The 16729-nt window shown below is 42.1% G+C and overlaps 1 protein-coding gene across 1 annotated transcript; it reads left to right on the top strand.

Moving 5' to 3' along the window:
• The first annotated feature begins 6986 nt into the window (after positions 1-6986).
• Positions 6987-15871, top strand: AMIGO1 (adhesion molecule with Ig like domain 1). Its single transcript, XM_087959957.1, has one exon. It carries the CDS (start codon positions 8373-8375, stop codon positions 10017-10019), a length of 1647 nt encoding a protein of 548 aa, XP_087816083.1. The 5' UTR covers positions 6987-8372; the 3' UTR covers positions 10020-15871.
• The last annotated feature ends 858 nt before the right edge of the window (positions 15872-16729 follow it).

Here is a 16729-nt window from a genome sequence, read left to right as displayed (position 1 = left end):
TCCATCAGTACACTAAAGATAACAATATTTTGGGAGTGACAACTACATTCAATCTTGAAATTAGGTACTTGTGAACATATTCACAAGTATATGGAAGCAGCATACAAAAAAATTAAATTTAAATGCATTTAAATTAACAATACATTAAATGACTCTTCAGTTAAACTGGTTTAATACAAGGAATATATTTAATCCCTTTGCATTTAATAAATTATCCTTTCTGTCACATTACATTTTATAACACATTGGTAACTTTCAACAGCGACACCATATAAACCTCCAGTTGTCTATTTCCAATGTATATGTTAAATATGTGGGCAAAAGAATGTCCTGAAGAATGCCATAGACAGTGCAAATGTAATAGGCATTTAGGGAAATCAGCACACAATTGAATATAAATAAAACAATTTCACCAATAATATCTATTATGGACTGTTAGGCATATGCCAGAGTAATTTCTCTGAATTCAAAGAAACTTGTTTCCTTCTTTCATAGCACAGTATCTGATCAAGATTTTGTTTTGGGGAATGCTGAACATCACAGCAGAAATTCATGTCAAGTGACGGTAGGATTTATTGTGCAGAATTCATTTCTTCCATTTGCTCAAATGATTAAGAATACAGAGTTTCTGAGAATCATTTTGGGCTTTCCAATTATAATTCTCAAATGATAGCAAGCTTGCATAGGGCAGGACTTACCCGTCATTCTTAATGGGACTCAGCTTTCAGCCCTCCATTGCAATGTAGTCTCTTCAACCATCCTTCCACTGAGTATTTCACTTAAGATTATTTCATAGTCTCCATCAGGAGTTGAGGTCAATTTAAGGATGTCTTTATGTTTCATGCACAGCAGTGTCAGTAAATAGCACTTACAAAAACACACACAGAGTTATCCATCCAGTAGGTTAATCTAGCACTTGCTCAGCAGAGCTCCCCCCACCCACCCATCTGCCATGCATTTAACTGTACAGGCGATTTTGATTTTTCAGACATTTGACTGTGAACATCTGCAAGGAAAGCAGAGATTAAAGGATTTTGTAGAGAGAACAGTCTTTGCCTCCTTGCTACATAATACTTTGGAGATCACTGGGTGATTAAAATAATCACCATCTAGCATGAACCCACAATACTAAAATAACAATTTAATATCTATATTTTCAGAACCCAAAAGACAACAGTTCTTAAGCTTGTATATTGTTCAATTTCCCCTGAGAGAACCTTAGATCAAACTGAGCTTAGACATTTTGAGAAAGGATCACAAAGAAGTCTGATTCATTCTCCTGTTTAAAAAAAAAAAAATCTACAGACACTAAAGCAATACTTAATTTTACAACGCTCATTGAGGAAATTGTAAATCCTCAGCAGAATGTCCCAGGAGGAATTGTTATATTTATTATGCATTAGTCAGGATCATGACATCAAACACTGTAGTAAAAATGGCAATGAGATGAGCTTTCTAAAAGGCTTGGAAGGAAAAATCTGGAACTAGGAAAACCTAAGAAATGCTTTTACTTTTACAGTCTATGGTTGTGATGGCGAATCTATGGCACGCGTGCCACAGGTGGCACGGCAGAGCCATTTGTGCCAGCATACAAGCTGCAGGCAAACTGCCTCACAGCTGGTTTTTGGCTTGTTTGAGGCCTTTTTCAGAGGCTTGATTAAGGCTTCTGCAGGCTTTTGCAGGCTTTTCAGGTTGAAGACTAGGCCTGTTTCATCCCTTCCTGTTTTTCCAGAAATACTGGAAGTGACTAAACGGGCCTAGTTTTCGGCCTGAAAAGCCTGCAGAAGCCTTCTGGGAGGCTAAAAATCAGCTGTGAAGCACAGTGCAGGTAAGGGGCTGGGTGGGTGGGTGAGTGAGGATTGCGCGAGCATGCGGGGGGGGGGGGGTACACATTGCCTTCTGGGTGCTGGTACGCGAGCGTGAGCGTGCAAGCACACGCACAATTTTTGGCACAGGAGCCCAAAAAGGTTAACCACCACTGGTCTATGGGATTCTCTCAGTCATGCTGATGCCTCTTCCTTATTTCTCACTGGAACTCAGCTAGAATTTTAATGGTATGCTTTAGCTGGATATTTTGTAGGAAGATGATGAAACTTCAAGCAAGCTACATAGCAGGTAAATCTCTATCACAATTATATTTCTGACAAATAAAAAAAAACAGATACACAAAAGAAAGGGTTGGTCATGGTCAGAGCAAATGATAAATTAAGTATGAGAAACACTGGGCAGAATACGAAGCTGCCTTCCATCCAATGAACCTGAGGCCCCTTCCAGCTGTGCTCATGCAAAATCAAACTGCATTCTGTATCCCTATACAATGCCAGGATGCTTGCAATGTTTTTTGTAAACTGAACAGATTAAATTTCAAGTTCAACTTCAGAATGGAACATTTTCTATCGGAAGGAATTTCTGTCTCTTTCTGCTTCTCATTTCCTTCAGGGTTCATTTCCTGAAAATCAAAGTGCTATTGCCCCACACCCCTATACAGTGGCCACTTTCGTTTTTGTTGCTTTTTTCCTTCGACACAAAATAAACATAATGACGCAACATCAATGGTGCAAGAGCAAGGGGCTAGCTAGAGCACCAAATTTGATATTCTCCTGTTGGCCAGCTGGAAGGACAGCCAGTCTGTTCAGGAAAATAATTCAGCAATGTAGTATGGACTCTTGCAGGATGGTAGTGTAATACTGTGTATGATTTGCAGGTTTTGGAGAGATGAAAATTCGAACTGTGTGGCATTGTCTCAAAAATCAATAAAATGGAATTTATGCCCTAGGAAGTATGAGGCCCAACATCATTAACTTTGCTTAGTGAAGTCTTGAATAAACACTTGTGTTATGATTTAACCATAACAGGATGACTCTGCATATGAACTAGAACTTGGTAAAATAGGATAAGGACTTGCAACCTATCTCTATAAATGATTAGATTTTAGTTCAGGGACAGTGTCCTTTAGAATGAGCTATACCTATATCTAAATTCTTGATTGACTCCAATATATACCAAAAATGGATGATAGTTTTCCATTGAATAATAAAATAAACACATTAATGAACAGGCTGAATCCAATAAATTACAAAGTAGTGAAAACATTTAAATAACTCTGGGGACTGCATCCAAGGGCAGCCTATGGCCCTGGGACTTAATTTGTGCATTTCTGGTATGGATGGCTAGTGATAGCAAGCAGGTTGTTTGCTAATAGTGTTATTCACAAGACTGGAAAGCATAAGCAAAAAAAAAATCTGCATCCTGTTCCAAAGATCTGACTGTAGGAAATATTGATACAACAAGTAGGGAGTGGAGAACCTCAGGGAGCAAGTAATGGCTATGAGCCATCATAGATAAACTTTGAATGGGGTTGGAGGTAAGCCTTCATCTCATCAATGTAAACTTACAAGTGATTTAAAAATGGAAGATCCAGTTTTAGCATCATTTGTGAAATACTGTTTATCCTCAATCCTTCTCTGTATCTAATCTGCATGAAAATCTTTTTTTCCCAACATAGTGAAGCCAAAAAGCTGTTTGGCTGAGCAACCTGTTCTAAAACGGTCTTTTTTTATAACCCATCTCCCCTGTGTTGACTGAGAATTGTGGAAATCAAAATCCGAATATAACCAACTGTACAGTTGGTTAGATAATAAAAGCAAAGGTTAACAATGTAACTACTATGTACTTGCATTGCTGTAGCATTGTAAAGAGTTTATATATGTTACAAACTGTTGAAAAATGTTCAATAAAAATATTGCAAAAAAAATGCAAATATATCTGAAGGGAACCAAGTTGATGAATATTGACCTAGAACTAGTTGATCAATAGTCTTGTTTGACAGAGTTTTATTCCTCCCTGAAAAGCAAACTGCTTTTGAACCCTGCCTCACTCCTGAAAGGCAAAAGACTTGTGATCATGAGGAGAACCTTTCAGGATCTTCAGCTTGAATATGAACTGGCAAAAATCTATATGGTCCAGCTTTCCTCAATCCCCTCCAGAAGACCTGGGATTACAATTCCCAAAATTCAGAATTATCAGCTGGGTCAAATAAGATATGTAGGAATGGAAACAGCAGAACCTCAATTACTTCAAAATAAAGTGGCTGAAAATCCGATTGGATGCGTAGGTGGGAGCATATTATCTTTATGTCACATCAGCTATATAATTTGCTTTTCAGTTGGATTACATCTCATTTTAGGATGCTAAGTTTGGCATTTGTGAGTTTAAAGCAGTATAGCATTGGAACACGGGAGTCCTATTTCCCTACTTGAACTTACCAGAACAACTCTAAAGCAGGATTCCCACTAGTGACTTATAACATTTTCTAGTGTCGTCTAACCAGCATTGTGCTGATGGGTAAAAAGTCTCTCATTACTGTTCTACTTTCCGGGATGGCTGGGTGATGATAAAAGACACTGAGAGAAAAGATTAGTAGGGTAGCCACCCGAGCCTCTGCACAGTATTTTGCTATTGGAGATACAATAGATATGAAGCATCCTCCATGAATTCCATCAGATGGATGTGCTTGCTGAGGCAGATAACATGATTTCATCATTAGTGATTTATAACAACTATCATTAACCGTCACTGTGGCAATATAAAGCACGGTATCATTATAGTTGGTGGCACAGTGGTTAGAATGCAGTACTGCAGGCTATTTCTGCTGATTGCCAGCTGATTGCAGTTTGGCAGTTCAAGTCTCACCAGGCTCAAGGTTGCCTCAGCCTTCCATCTTTCTGAGGGCGGTATCAGGAATCAGGACCCAGATTGTTGGGGGCAATATGCTGACTCTGTACACGGCTTAGAAAGGGCTGTAAAGCACTATGAAGCGGTATATATGTCTAAGTGCTACTGTTATTGCTATAGTATCATTATCTTGGCAGAGGTTTAACAGAAGACTTTGACTGCTTTCAATTTGGATTATTTTGGATAGGATAACAACAAATGATAACAACTATTTGTTATTTGCCATTTCCCCAAGACATTGGCTTTATCTCATACCCAAGCCCATGACTCAGACAGTTTATGCCATCCTTAGTCGTACCAAAAATTTTCTTCAAGTCAACAGCATCCAAAGTCAGTTGCAAGATGCATACAGTGCACTTTGCTACCCTTTACTCTTGGACCAGAACACTGCTTCCTGGGCATTTTACTTCCTCTGGGCATTTTAGTCTGGTGTGCACAAGCCCCCTTCCTCTGGATTCTGGGCTGCTTTTCTGGCCACCATTCTGCTGTTGTCTGCCTAACATGCCAGTTGCAGTAGTGCCTTGTTGGTGAGAGAAATCCAAAGTGCAGTGTGAGAGGCCAGAAGTCTGATCTTTTATCCTTTGTTTAGTTTTATTGAGCACAGGTTTTGATAGAATGAGTTTTTGGAAAAGGGATATGGGAAGGATCCTCCTAGAAATTATAGAGAGAGGCCAGGGGATCCATGGAGTATGGCCGTGACGGTGCAGTTGAAGCTCTGCCTGTGTTTTTTTGTGTGCGTCATATGTCATAATTTCACACTATTATGGCCACCTCTTGACTTTTTTGACTATGGCCCTTGGACACCCCAGTATGAGTGTATGAAGTGCTGCAACCTGGCATGTTCTTTTCCAAGACATTTTTCCCAGCTGTTGATACACAAAAGAGAACCAATTGCTTCCCTTATTGTTCCCAAAAGTCAGCACCATCCAAGTGAGTCAAAACTGAAGCAATATAGGCAAAAAAGGAGTCAGGCAAGATCAGATTTCATGCTGGTAGAGTTTTAGGTCATTTTAACATGAACAGAGAACACTTCAGCAATGAGGAAACACCTTAGCTACAGGCATGGGGAGAATTAAAAAGGTTTGGTTGATTCTACTGTTTTAATAGACTACTGCCCTTTTTAAAAAATATTTAGATAGAAAGATAAGTAAATATTCTCAGGATAGATACACTGTACTGTACCAGGTGAAACAACCATAATTTCCATCTTAGAAGCCGTGCAACTATTCATCATTCTAGCCATGGTCTATCCCCTGCAGGATGAAGGCCTGCCTGTTTCCAACCAATGTGGTCCTGAGCTTTCTTTTGTCAATTGGGCCCACCATATTTGCTAATGTCCTCCATCCATCTTGTTTTAGGTCTCTTTCATGGAGGCTTTTTATCAAGTGGAATCCATTCTGATTGCCTTGATCCACCTGCCATTGGTTCTATGTGCTATGTGACCAGCCCATTTTAATTTCAATTCTTTTACTCTCTTGATATCATATACTTTCGTTTGTTCCCTAATCTGTTTGCAGGTGTTTCCTAATCCGTTTGCCTTGTAATGCTGAGCATGTCTCTTTCCATGGCTCTTTGTGCCACTTTTGTATCGATTGTGAGGTTAGTGTCCATGTTTCACTGCCGTATGTTAGAGCAGGTAGCACACACTGATCAAAAACTTTTCTCTTCAGGAATAGGGGGGAGGTCACTCTTGAAAATTACACTTAGCTTGCTGAATGCCTGCCAACCACTTTTTAACAATTTCCTTTATTGGGTCACCTTCTGTTGGCCAAGGTATACATCGGAGTCTACTATGTCATTAAGTCTATGTATTTATGCATTAGTCCCTTTTCAACTCTCGCCTCAGGGCAAGACTTTAAACGGCTTCATACATTCTAAAGTGGGACAAAAGTTAGAATTAACGTTACTAGAGGTCAAACAAACGCCTCTGGAAACCGATCCCGAGCATCTTTGGAATGGCGCCACCTGTCCGACCTTTTATAGACCCATCCTTTCGTTTTTCTCGATTCCATCCGACATCCCCCCACCTCCCAAGTTTCCCACTCGGAGCTTTTCCCGAGTAAGAGCGCGCTTGCGAAGACGTTGCTTGAAGGAACTGCTGCGGAGCGTTCAAGGACTTTCTGTTTCCGCTCCCCAGCGACGCAGCGAGATCCGCCGATCGCAGGGAGTCCGGGAAAGGACTAGTTAAAAGACTCGCCTGCCCTTCATTGGCTCAGGGGCGCCCATCGAACCCTACGAAACCCGAACGTTCTCGGAGGCAGCGACTGTTGACTGGTCGGGCCGCTCGCCCGTCCCGCCCTTAAGCCCCCGCCTCACCAATATCATTTGTTTTTTATCAAAACAATAACAAGAGACAATTGGCGCGAACGCAGCCTGGCTTCCCCCCCGAAGGAGGCTCTTTCCGGCAGAGCGAGCCAGCCGAAGACCGCCCGCGGCCCCTCTCTCTCCCTTTGGCCCTGACGAGAACAGCCTTCAGATCGGAGGTCGGGACTTGGCGCCACTTGCCGGCTACAAGCAGGGAGGAGAAGGGAGGCTCCAACAACACAGCCAAGGCGCCAAGGTTTCGGCCACCTTTCCCATTCCCGTTCGACCGAGAAGCCTCCCTTTAGGACCGGAGTCCCTGGGCTGCAGTTCGGAGTAGCGTCCAGGTTGCCAAAGCCCCGGCGGTGCGACTACTTGCGCGAGCGTGTGAGTGTGTGTTGGGGCTCCCTCTCTGAGGACTGCTTGGCCAGCCACCCCCCTCCTCCTCCTCCCCTGACAGGCTGTGGGTGGGTGTGAGCGTGAGCGTGCTAAGAGCTAGTGTGTGCAAGACCATCGCACTCCCAGGACGCGCGCACATGCGCGCGCAGCCCGCCTGCCCGCCTTTCCTGCTTCCAGTCAACCAGCCTGGATTAACCTTTCCGGCTCCCGCCGTGTCTTTGCTCTGCTGACCGCTCCGCACCACCGGAAGCCTGCCTGCTCGGCACTAGCGAGCCTCTATTCCCCCACCAGCCGTCCCTCGAGAGCCCCGTCAGCCCCTCTGCTCGCGCGGGACAAGCTCCCGGTCCCAAGCCCGCCGGAGAGAACTGGCTTGCGGCTCCGGACTCCTCCTTCAGAACAGGAGCCGCTGCCTTCTTCGGCTTCCTCGGCAGCCCGGCCCGCTTCTTCCTTTCTGCGAGGGGCAGGAGGCCGCATGAGAAGCCAGCGCTGCGGGAACCGACCCGCCGGGATGGGCTGAGCGGCGGAGGGAGAGGAGCCTCGTTCGCCGGTGAGTGAATGAGCGGTTTGGCGCTGCCGCTTGGGGGACTGACTGTTGGTGCAATGCAACACCGCGTGGCAGGCTGCAGGGCTTGGCCGACCACAGGCTGAGGAGGGGAGGAGCGGACGTCAAAGCGTGAGAGCCGGCCTTGACTTGTCCATGAGAGGCATCTTTTCCCCAGCGGGGCTGGAGGAAGCGGGCGACGAGGGCTTGGTCTTCTTCGCCGTCCTCCGGGTCGCACTCGGCAGCAGGTGGATCCTGCCGCCCCTGCTCGGGGGATGAGCACAGCGGGTCCTCTTCCCGCTCGGCCTCGTTCCCGCCCTTGGCTTTGCCTCCTGGCAAAGCCCGGACTTTGCCAGCGCCGGGTGGACCCGGTCCCAGTGCCCTCACTGCTACCTCCATGGTTCCTGCCCCTCCGTCTTCTCTTCTCCAGAAACGGGACCCTGACTCTTCCTCGCTGAGTCTTACCATGTGGTTTCAGGATGCTCCAGTGACCCGCCTGTGTCTTCTTCTGAGCTTTAAAGCATCTTGCCTGCTGGTGCTATTGAGTTTGAGCACTGGCCGGCAAGGAGGGATGGCGCTGAATTGCCCCAAGAACTGTGTCTGTGCCAGCAACATCATCAGCTGCTCCAAAGCGGACCTGAAAGTCTTCCCTCATCACCTTCCTCATTACGCCACTGTCCTGGACTTTAGCCACAATCAGCTGACTCACCTGCGAGCAGAGTGGGCTCCTTTGCAGCTCTCTCACCTCCATTCCTTGTTCCTCAGCCACAATGGCCTTTACTTCATCTCCACTGAGGCCTTCAGCAACGTCCCCCACCTGAAATACTTGGACCTCTCCTCCAACGCCATTGATTCACTGGGAGAGAACATCTTCAGTAGACTGACTGAGCTGGAGGTGCTCCTCCTGTTCAGCAACAAGATCTCCAAGATTGACCACTCAGCTTTTGATGACATGGCCAACCTCCAGAAACTCTACCTTAGCCATAATGAGATCACCCGCTTCCCTCTAGAGCTGGTAAAAAGGGGAGATGCCAAGCTTCCCGAATTGGCACTGCTGGACCTTTCTTCCAACAAGATCAAGAACCTGCACGTGAAAGAGGTCAGTGGGCTCCCAGCCTGGATGAAGAACGGCCTCTATGTTCACAGCAACCCCCTCAGCTGCCAATGTGAGCTTTTCAACCTCTTCACCCACTGGCAGAAGCGGCAACTCAGCTCAGCTGTGGACTTTGAGGAAGAGCTCCAATGCTTTGATCAGGCCAAGAATAAAAACATCACAATTTCCAGCCTGTATGATCCAGAGGGCATGAACTGCAGTGCCTTCAAGGAGCAAGCCCTAGAGTTCCACCGTGGGGACAAGGTAACCATCAATTGTGATACCAGGCAGCGAGGAGTGACAGTTAAGGAATGGGTGACACCCCGATATGAGCGTGTTCAACAGGAGGACGATAATAACACTATTACTCTGCTGCCAAACGGAAGCCTTCTGATACGTAATATCAGCACAGAAGATATGGGTCTGTATACCTGTTATGCAGTAAGCCAGGTGTTCAATGAGACCCTCTATGTACAAGTCACAGTCCATAACTATACCCTTCATGGAGCCCCAGACATGCTCAACACAGCCTATACCACACTAGTGGGCTGTATTCTGAGTGTCATTCTGGTGCTCATCTACCTTTATCTGACTCCATGCCGTTGCTGGTGCCGCAACAATGAGAAGCAGGCTAACCAACAAGAGGACAGTATCAACTCTTCAGTGCTCAGCACCACTCCGAATCACAATGCTGAAGGGACTGGGGACAAGGAAGGATTAAATCGGAACACAGTGCCAAGCAGAGCCCAAGGCCAGAATGGCAAATGCAAACCCACCAATTCCCCCAAACATGCACCCAAAGGAGTCCAGAAGGTAGAGAGAAAATTGTCAGATCCAGATTCAGTCAGCTCCGTCTTCTCTGACACTCCCATTGTGGGACCCTCACCAAATGAAGGCGGGAGAGGAAGTAGCAGGGACAAAGCAGCGACTGAATTAGTTGGACTGCTGTGATCATTCAGGCTATGAAAGGAAAGAACAGGAACAGATCCACATCTTGATCATCAAGTCAGGCACTATTCTATAATCTGCCACAGTCTGTAACAGCATTCCTGTTTGGTTCCCTTCTTGTTGTGTCCAGTGTTGAACACCTGATGTCTCAACTTGCTCCCCGGCAGTTTCTGAGCCTTCTGTTTTTTTGTTTGTTTTTTTTGTTTTTGGAATGTGATCTTTCGGTTCCCTTGCGCTGGAAGTTTGCAAGCATCCCACTGAGAAAACAGAGACAAAACATGAATAGTAAAGAGTACTAGCTAGGTTTTCTGCATCCTGCTATTGCATTTGTATTTCCCCCTTCTTAGGGGATTTTGCTCCCAAATATCCATGCAAGTATGAAATTCAGTTCAAGGTCTGTTCATCTATTGCAGCCAGAATATTGTGTGTCATTTTATAATAGGGCCGTAAGCCTTCAGAAGTATCTGCTCCTTCCTCAGAGGGATCAAATGAGCTTAGAAATCGTATTTTAGCTATCTCTCATACAAATTAAATTAAATTATATTATCCCCTATAGCTCCAGCTATAATGGTAGTCCCAAGTAGCCAAAAGAAATAACTTTTAAAATTCCTAAGTAGGTTTTTTTTCTTAACTATTGCTAAAATATTTTTTTAAAGCAGCAAATGAACATTTACACTGTATCAGATTTCTCAGGACACAACTCAAAATATTTTCTAGCAAGCAAAATATTTTCTGTTTCTGTTTTACGTTTTGTGCCAGTGGAAAAAGATGGAAAAAATGGATATATAGCAGTGAAAGTGGATATGATGCTCTCTCTTCCTTTCTCCCATCAAGAGATTAGTGAAAAAAGGAGTTAAATCCAAAGATTTTAGACATCAGAGCATCAAATTGCAAGAAAGAACCAACAGCCTTGGGAACTGGTGAGCTGGAAATCTGCACCCCTATCTTGCTTCCTCTAAATGCAGCAACAACAAGAACACAGCATGGCTGGATGCAGATCTACTGCCTTCCCCTTTCAGCTCTGGCAGTTTAATAGTCAGATTCCACTTCCAGATTATGGTCAAATTTTAGCACATCTCCACTTTCTTTCAGGACTTCAGCAAGACAGGAGCCTATGGCAAGCTCTATAGCTCCAGAACTATTTGATGCCTCATCATCTTCAACCCAGTTTTTCTCATCTTTATTTAAGAGGCCAAGCATGTTCCAGGTGTTTGGGGGAAAGGAGGGATTTTATGAGCCATTCTGTTTTAGCAGGAGCCATGCAAGTACACAGCTTTGTAATATGTAGATAGGATCAACTACTTATACGGACTTTGAACATCCTCCTAAAACAAACAGCATTGCGCCTGACGCTTATCTAGTTGTTTGATTATTTTTTAAAATTTCTTCCTATGTTTAAATTGGTTTTTCCTCCCAAGGAGTGGTATATAGAAACAACAAAGAAAGAAGATTGTTTTCACAATATTGTAATGCTTCAGTCCACATTTTCTTTATGGGGTGAAATCATCCAAGCTAGGGATGAGTCTTGCTCTTAATACCATTTCTCAGGTTCCCCCTTCAAAAAACCCACCCCTGAATGTTGCTGGCCTGTTCAGAGTGGCCCCCTTTTACTAGAGGTGGACTTGGGAAGCATATGGGACCATAAGAAGAAATTCATTAAAGGAACATTCCTTAACATACAGCAAAGCTTTTCATTTGCTCTGGATTCATAATCCATTGCTAGTTACAAATTATTGTTGCTTCTGGATAGAGAAGGACAGAAAAATAGAATAGGCATATATGATACAATAAGCCATAGAGTGTTTTGCACAAAGCTGTGAATGGCTCCTGTTACCACTCTTAAAGATCAAACAGCCATAGCAAGTGTGATCATATCACTAAGGCTCTGCCATTAATTTATATGACTAATATGACTAATCTAGGGCTGTTGGAGCTCAAAGTGATCCTTGAACCACAGAAGCTAATCCCCTCACTTTATCTAGTTAGAAATATCTCTTAAGTTACACTTAGCTCCTGGTGATTTCATGGATATGTCCATTATTTTTGGCAACAGTATGAAAATAGTTCCCATTGCTTTTGCCACAGTGTTTTGTTTTAAACTTCCCATCTACCTTAAAGCTCTAGGAGTTCCTAGTAATCTGCCATCCAAGCACTGATTAGATCCAGTTGTGTTTTCAAGATATATCAATGTTCGCTAAGTGCTGACATCTGCTATAAACTTTCACCAATTAGTTCTGGGACTGTCCAATGTGTCTTTCTCAGTATATTAGGAGAAATGAAACCTCAAAATAAATAGGCCATCAGAAAAACGTATCTGCAAACTCACAAAAGGATTGGGTTAGGAAAGGATGATTTTAAAAAAAATGAAGCAAGTAAATGAAAAGAATTGCATGGGCGATAGTAAGCACTCAGAGAGTTTAGCAATAATGAACTAGAAACAACCAATTTTTGTAAATCTGTTCATGTGATATCTTGGCAATCTTTTTGTTCAGGACTTCCCCTCCTCTGGACCTTGCAGTAAGCTAATTTCCTAGACGATTGTTGTTGTTAGTCACAAAGTTGTGTCTGACACTTGCAACCCCATGGACAACGTTCCTCCAGGCCTTTCTGTCCTCTACTATCTCCCCGTAGTCCATTTAAGCTCATACCGACTGCTTCAGTGAATCCATCCAGCCACCTTATTCTCTTCTGTCCCCTTCTTTTGCCCTCAATCATTCCCAGCATTAGGCTCTTCTCCAGTGAGTCCTTCCTTCTCATTAGGTGGCCAAAGTAAATTACTTAAAAGCAAGATAAGAACAGATTCAAGACTAGTGCTTTAGGAAGGAAGGAAGAAGGAAGAACCTTGCATTAGAATGATATGTGCTACTTTTTTTTCATGTTATGACTTAATTTATTGTAATACATCTCATTCAGAAGGAATTCAGGTATCTAATTGTCCTATATATGGAGAAAGTTTTATAGCCTGAGTGCCATAGATATAAGTTAAGATAACATTAAAATACATAAATATATAATACAGGAGCAGCACAGCTTAATCTTGGTGTAATAACTCTTGCACAAATATTTGCACTGGATGCATCTGTACCAATTCTATCACATTCAGAATGTGTTCTCCTATTTGATGGAAGCTTGAAGCTACCTGTCTGAAATTAGGCCCATTTGGTTATTAAGTATTCTCTACTTTGCCTGCCCTCTGGGATTTTTTTTTAAATCGCAAGACAAAAAAATTCCATGCCCTGGTATCTCAGCTCCATAAACTAGAAATACCAGGGACTGAACTAGTATGAGCTTTATGTTCCTAAATAGCAGTTCAGCCTCCAATTTTGGTTGAATATTACTGAATGAAGGCAGAATGAAAGGTTGGACTAAATTGAGAATATAAAGCATGAATTTGCATGTGTGGGTGTCCATATTTTTAATCCCGGCTCTAGCTTTCAATATTTGCTAGAAAATCTTAGTACTTAGGCAGGACTGTCATTTCTAACTTTTTTAGGAAAATATACATCAACCGATAGGGTTTTCTTGCATGAAAATTTTGATTTAGGAAAATTAAAATAGCCACATACACCCTTACTATTGTTGGAATACGCCCTCTTCATGTCTTCCTGGTAAGCTCGATCCACCAAAGAGATCACAAAAACTACTTTAAGAAACAAAACTTTCCTTTACTACTTAAGATGAGCATGATGCTCCCAGGAGTGAATTTTATCCTGCATAGAGAAATTCATCAGGCTGTGAGGCAGAAAATTTTAGGCACCGACATATGTAATGTGGACATATTTAAATAAAATGACCAGTAGAACAGCATGTGATCTTAAAAAATGGAGATCATTACTGCTCTCTCTTAGAGCCTCTTGGTTCAAGCAACACTTGTTATCGCTAGCAGTAAATAAGCAAAAGGAAGTAGGTCATTTTTCCACCTCATAACCTGCGTTATGGAGTATATGGAAAAACAATAATTCCGCCTATCTCCCATGTGATTAATCTTGTTCTGGTGTTCGTTCCTGTATTGTTAACTCTAACCTGGAGGTAATATTTAGTAATCCCTACCTAGTATTTGTAATCGTAATGTATCAAGGATACTGACTCCAAATAAAATTAGTTCTACATTATTTAAATTTTCTCACACTAAATCAGAAAATGATTTAGAACCAAAGAGTGGAAACAACTTTCCTCTTATGTCCAGCTCCTATTTTCCCTGCTTGGTTAAGACAGTGAACACAGCTGATTCAGAAGAGAAAGCTGACCCACAGATGGATAAAGCACCACACTGATAATTACTATGTAGCTTTTTACAGTACTCTGCCTGTATGGTTAGGAAAAGAAATCATCTACAAGATTTTCCTGTGTAAACTATTGGGCTAAAGGAAGGATCCACCCACATTTCAAGTAGCGTCATAACTTTTTGTCTCATGAACTCTCCTGCTTTGCACCTGTTGTCTGCAGTCTAAATGCAATTTGCCTCTACATTACAGTGGCAGAAAAGAACACTCCCCTTCAGCACTTTGGTTGGTACTCAAAGTACCATGTATACTGTATTTATTGGAATTACAGATCTGTTATGGCTGAGGGCATCGGGGTTACTTTTTAATAGCAGTAAATGTTTGGTGCTAACTGCAAAGATCCATTTCTTTCTTGGCTGAACTTTCTAGTGTGCTGAAGAAGAGAGCAGCTAGATTTGTACATCATGCTAAGCCAGTAATGTAGTTGCTCTTGTTTTGGTTTAGCATACTGTATAAATCCAGCCGCTGCTTTATAAACCATAGGTTTTGGCTCAGAAAGTCAACCACTATGGTTTATTTAGTAAGTGATGGTTAAACAAACCAAGATGTGTAGCATGATCTGTGAACTTATGTTAGCACATTATCTCCAAATCCATAATCTGTCATATGCTCCTACAAGCAAGCAAAAAATAAACAGTCTTTACCCACTTAGTTTGACCTTCTTGCTTGCTCAACAGTAGTTACTGTCTTTAAGAGTCTGCTAAATCATAGCAATGTTAAGCCATTCCGGATTTATGTTATTTATACCTGCACTTTGAAAACCTTTGCTTTATTTGCTACCTGTTCTTTCATTTGTGCCATCAGAAAACAATATTCCATAAAAATTGAAGAATGAACTTCAAAGATAAATGTCTTTTTCTGAGGTCAATTGTACATACAACCTGCTCTGAATTGTTGATGAGGTCAAAGCAGGGATATCAAGTCAATTGTTCTAACAGGCTGCACAGAACTACTTAATTTTCATTTTAAAAGAAAATCAGTGGATGAACTTTCCGTTTTTGGCACTCAAGACAAGACTTGTGCATCACAAATGTTGAAGAGAGTTGCAAGCATTACTTAGCAAAATGAAGCATGTGTCTGGGGCTCAGAATTTGGAAGCAAACCATTCCAAATGCAAATCTCTTAAAAAGTGCATAGCCTAAAACAAGTTTAAGGCAGGGGTTCCCAACCTTGGCAAATTTAAGACACGTGGACTTCAACTTCCAGAATTTCCTAGCCAGCCATGCTCACTGGAGTATTCTGGGAGTTGAAGTCCACACATCTTTAAAGTTGCTAATTTTGGGAAACCCTGATTTAAGAGAAAATTTGTTCCAGTGTCTGAGAAATGGGTATTGCCTCTACTGAACAATAGAATGAGATCAGTCGTGGGATTAAAAAAAAAAATTACTACCAGTTCTGTGGCTATGGCTAGGTGGGCATGCCAGGGAAAGGAAACAAAAATCTTCAGTCAGAGTTGCTTATAGTCCAGCATGGTCCTATCCCCTATTTTGTGACTGGCAGGTCAAGCAAAAGTGTTCTAAGTTTGCTGGAATGCCTACTTATGTCAGGCAACAATAAAAATCCCGTAAAGAAGCTGGATTGGATTTCTCTGTTAGGTGGTTTACCTTCTAATATAAAAATAAGTGACAATAAATCTTATATTGCTAATAGGCACACTGGAATCTTCTGCTTTTTCATGCCCAACATAGTTACAAATTGAATATGTTCACTATCAAAAGCCTAACTTTGTAAGGGATGTAATGCTTGGTCACATATTTTCAGAGCCATTTCACTAGACACCAGTTCATTATGTAGCTTGAAATTGTAATGTATAATGCTTGGTGTTTTTTTTTTTTAAACATCCTATTAAAAAGATTGCAGGTTTAGTTTGGCTAATTTCCTAAGTTGATGGTAAAATTATATAAAGCAGTCAAAATTCACCATCTATTAGAACTGAAATGAAGACTACTACAGTAGATATATACTTTGATACAATGGATTTACATCTCATGCAACAATAACAGGTGGATTACAATACTTAGTCTGCATTTAGAATGTTGTATCAATCTGTTTATGTTCCACATGTGGAGCAAACCTATATATGTGACAGAACATATATTCATTCAATGTGTATGCTAATGGTTCAGTTCACAACTTCTCTAGATAGGAATTTCTGAACTTAGAATGACTTCTGCTTCAGGTTTGTGAGAACTATTACCAGTAGACCAGAAATGTAATTGGTAAGGCAACGCTATTACATGAACACTCCCCACATAAAGAAGCATATGTACAACCAGTGCTGATTACGTGATTGGTATTGTGTTGTGCCATCTCATTTTTCTGGTAAAGATTCTATCATGCGTAGCTGTAATATGACTATCTAGCAACCACTAGATGTCAAGAGAGAGAGATAGCAAAACTCTTTGCTGCCATCTTATGGTGTTCTGGAAT

Source organism: Notechis scutatus, chromosome 3 (genome assembly GCF_049901735.1).
Source record: "Notechis scutatus isolate UNSWTSFEM ecotype Mainland chromosome 3, rNotScu1.2, whole genome shotgun sequence".
Classification (NCBI taxonomy): Eukaryota; Metazoa; Chordata; class Lepidosauria; order Squamata; family Elapidae; genus Notechis; species Notechis scutatus.
The sequence above is the reverse complement of the archived record's forward strand: the minus strand, read 5'-3'. Positions and strand labels throughout refer to the sequence as shown.

Bases quoted from the DNA above. Each gene is read 5' to 3' on its own strand.
- AMIGO1 (XM_087959957.1), top strand. From the start codon at position 8,373: ATGGTTCCTGCCCCTCCGTCTTCTCTTCTCCAGAAACGGGACCCTGAC.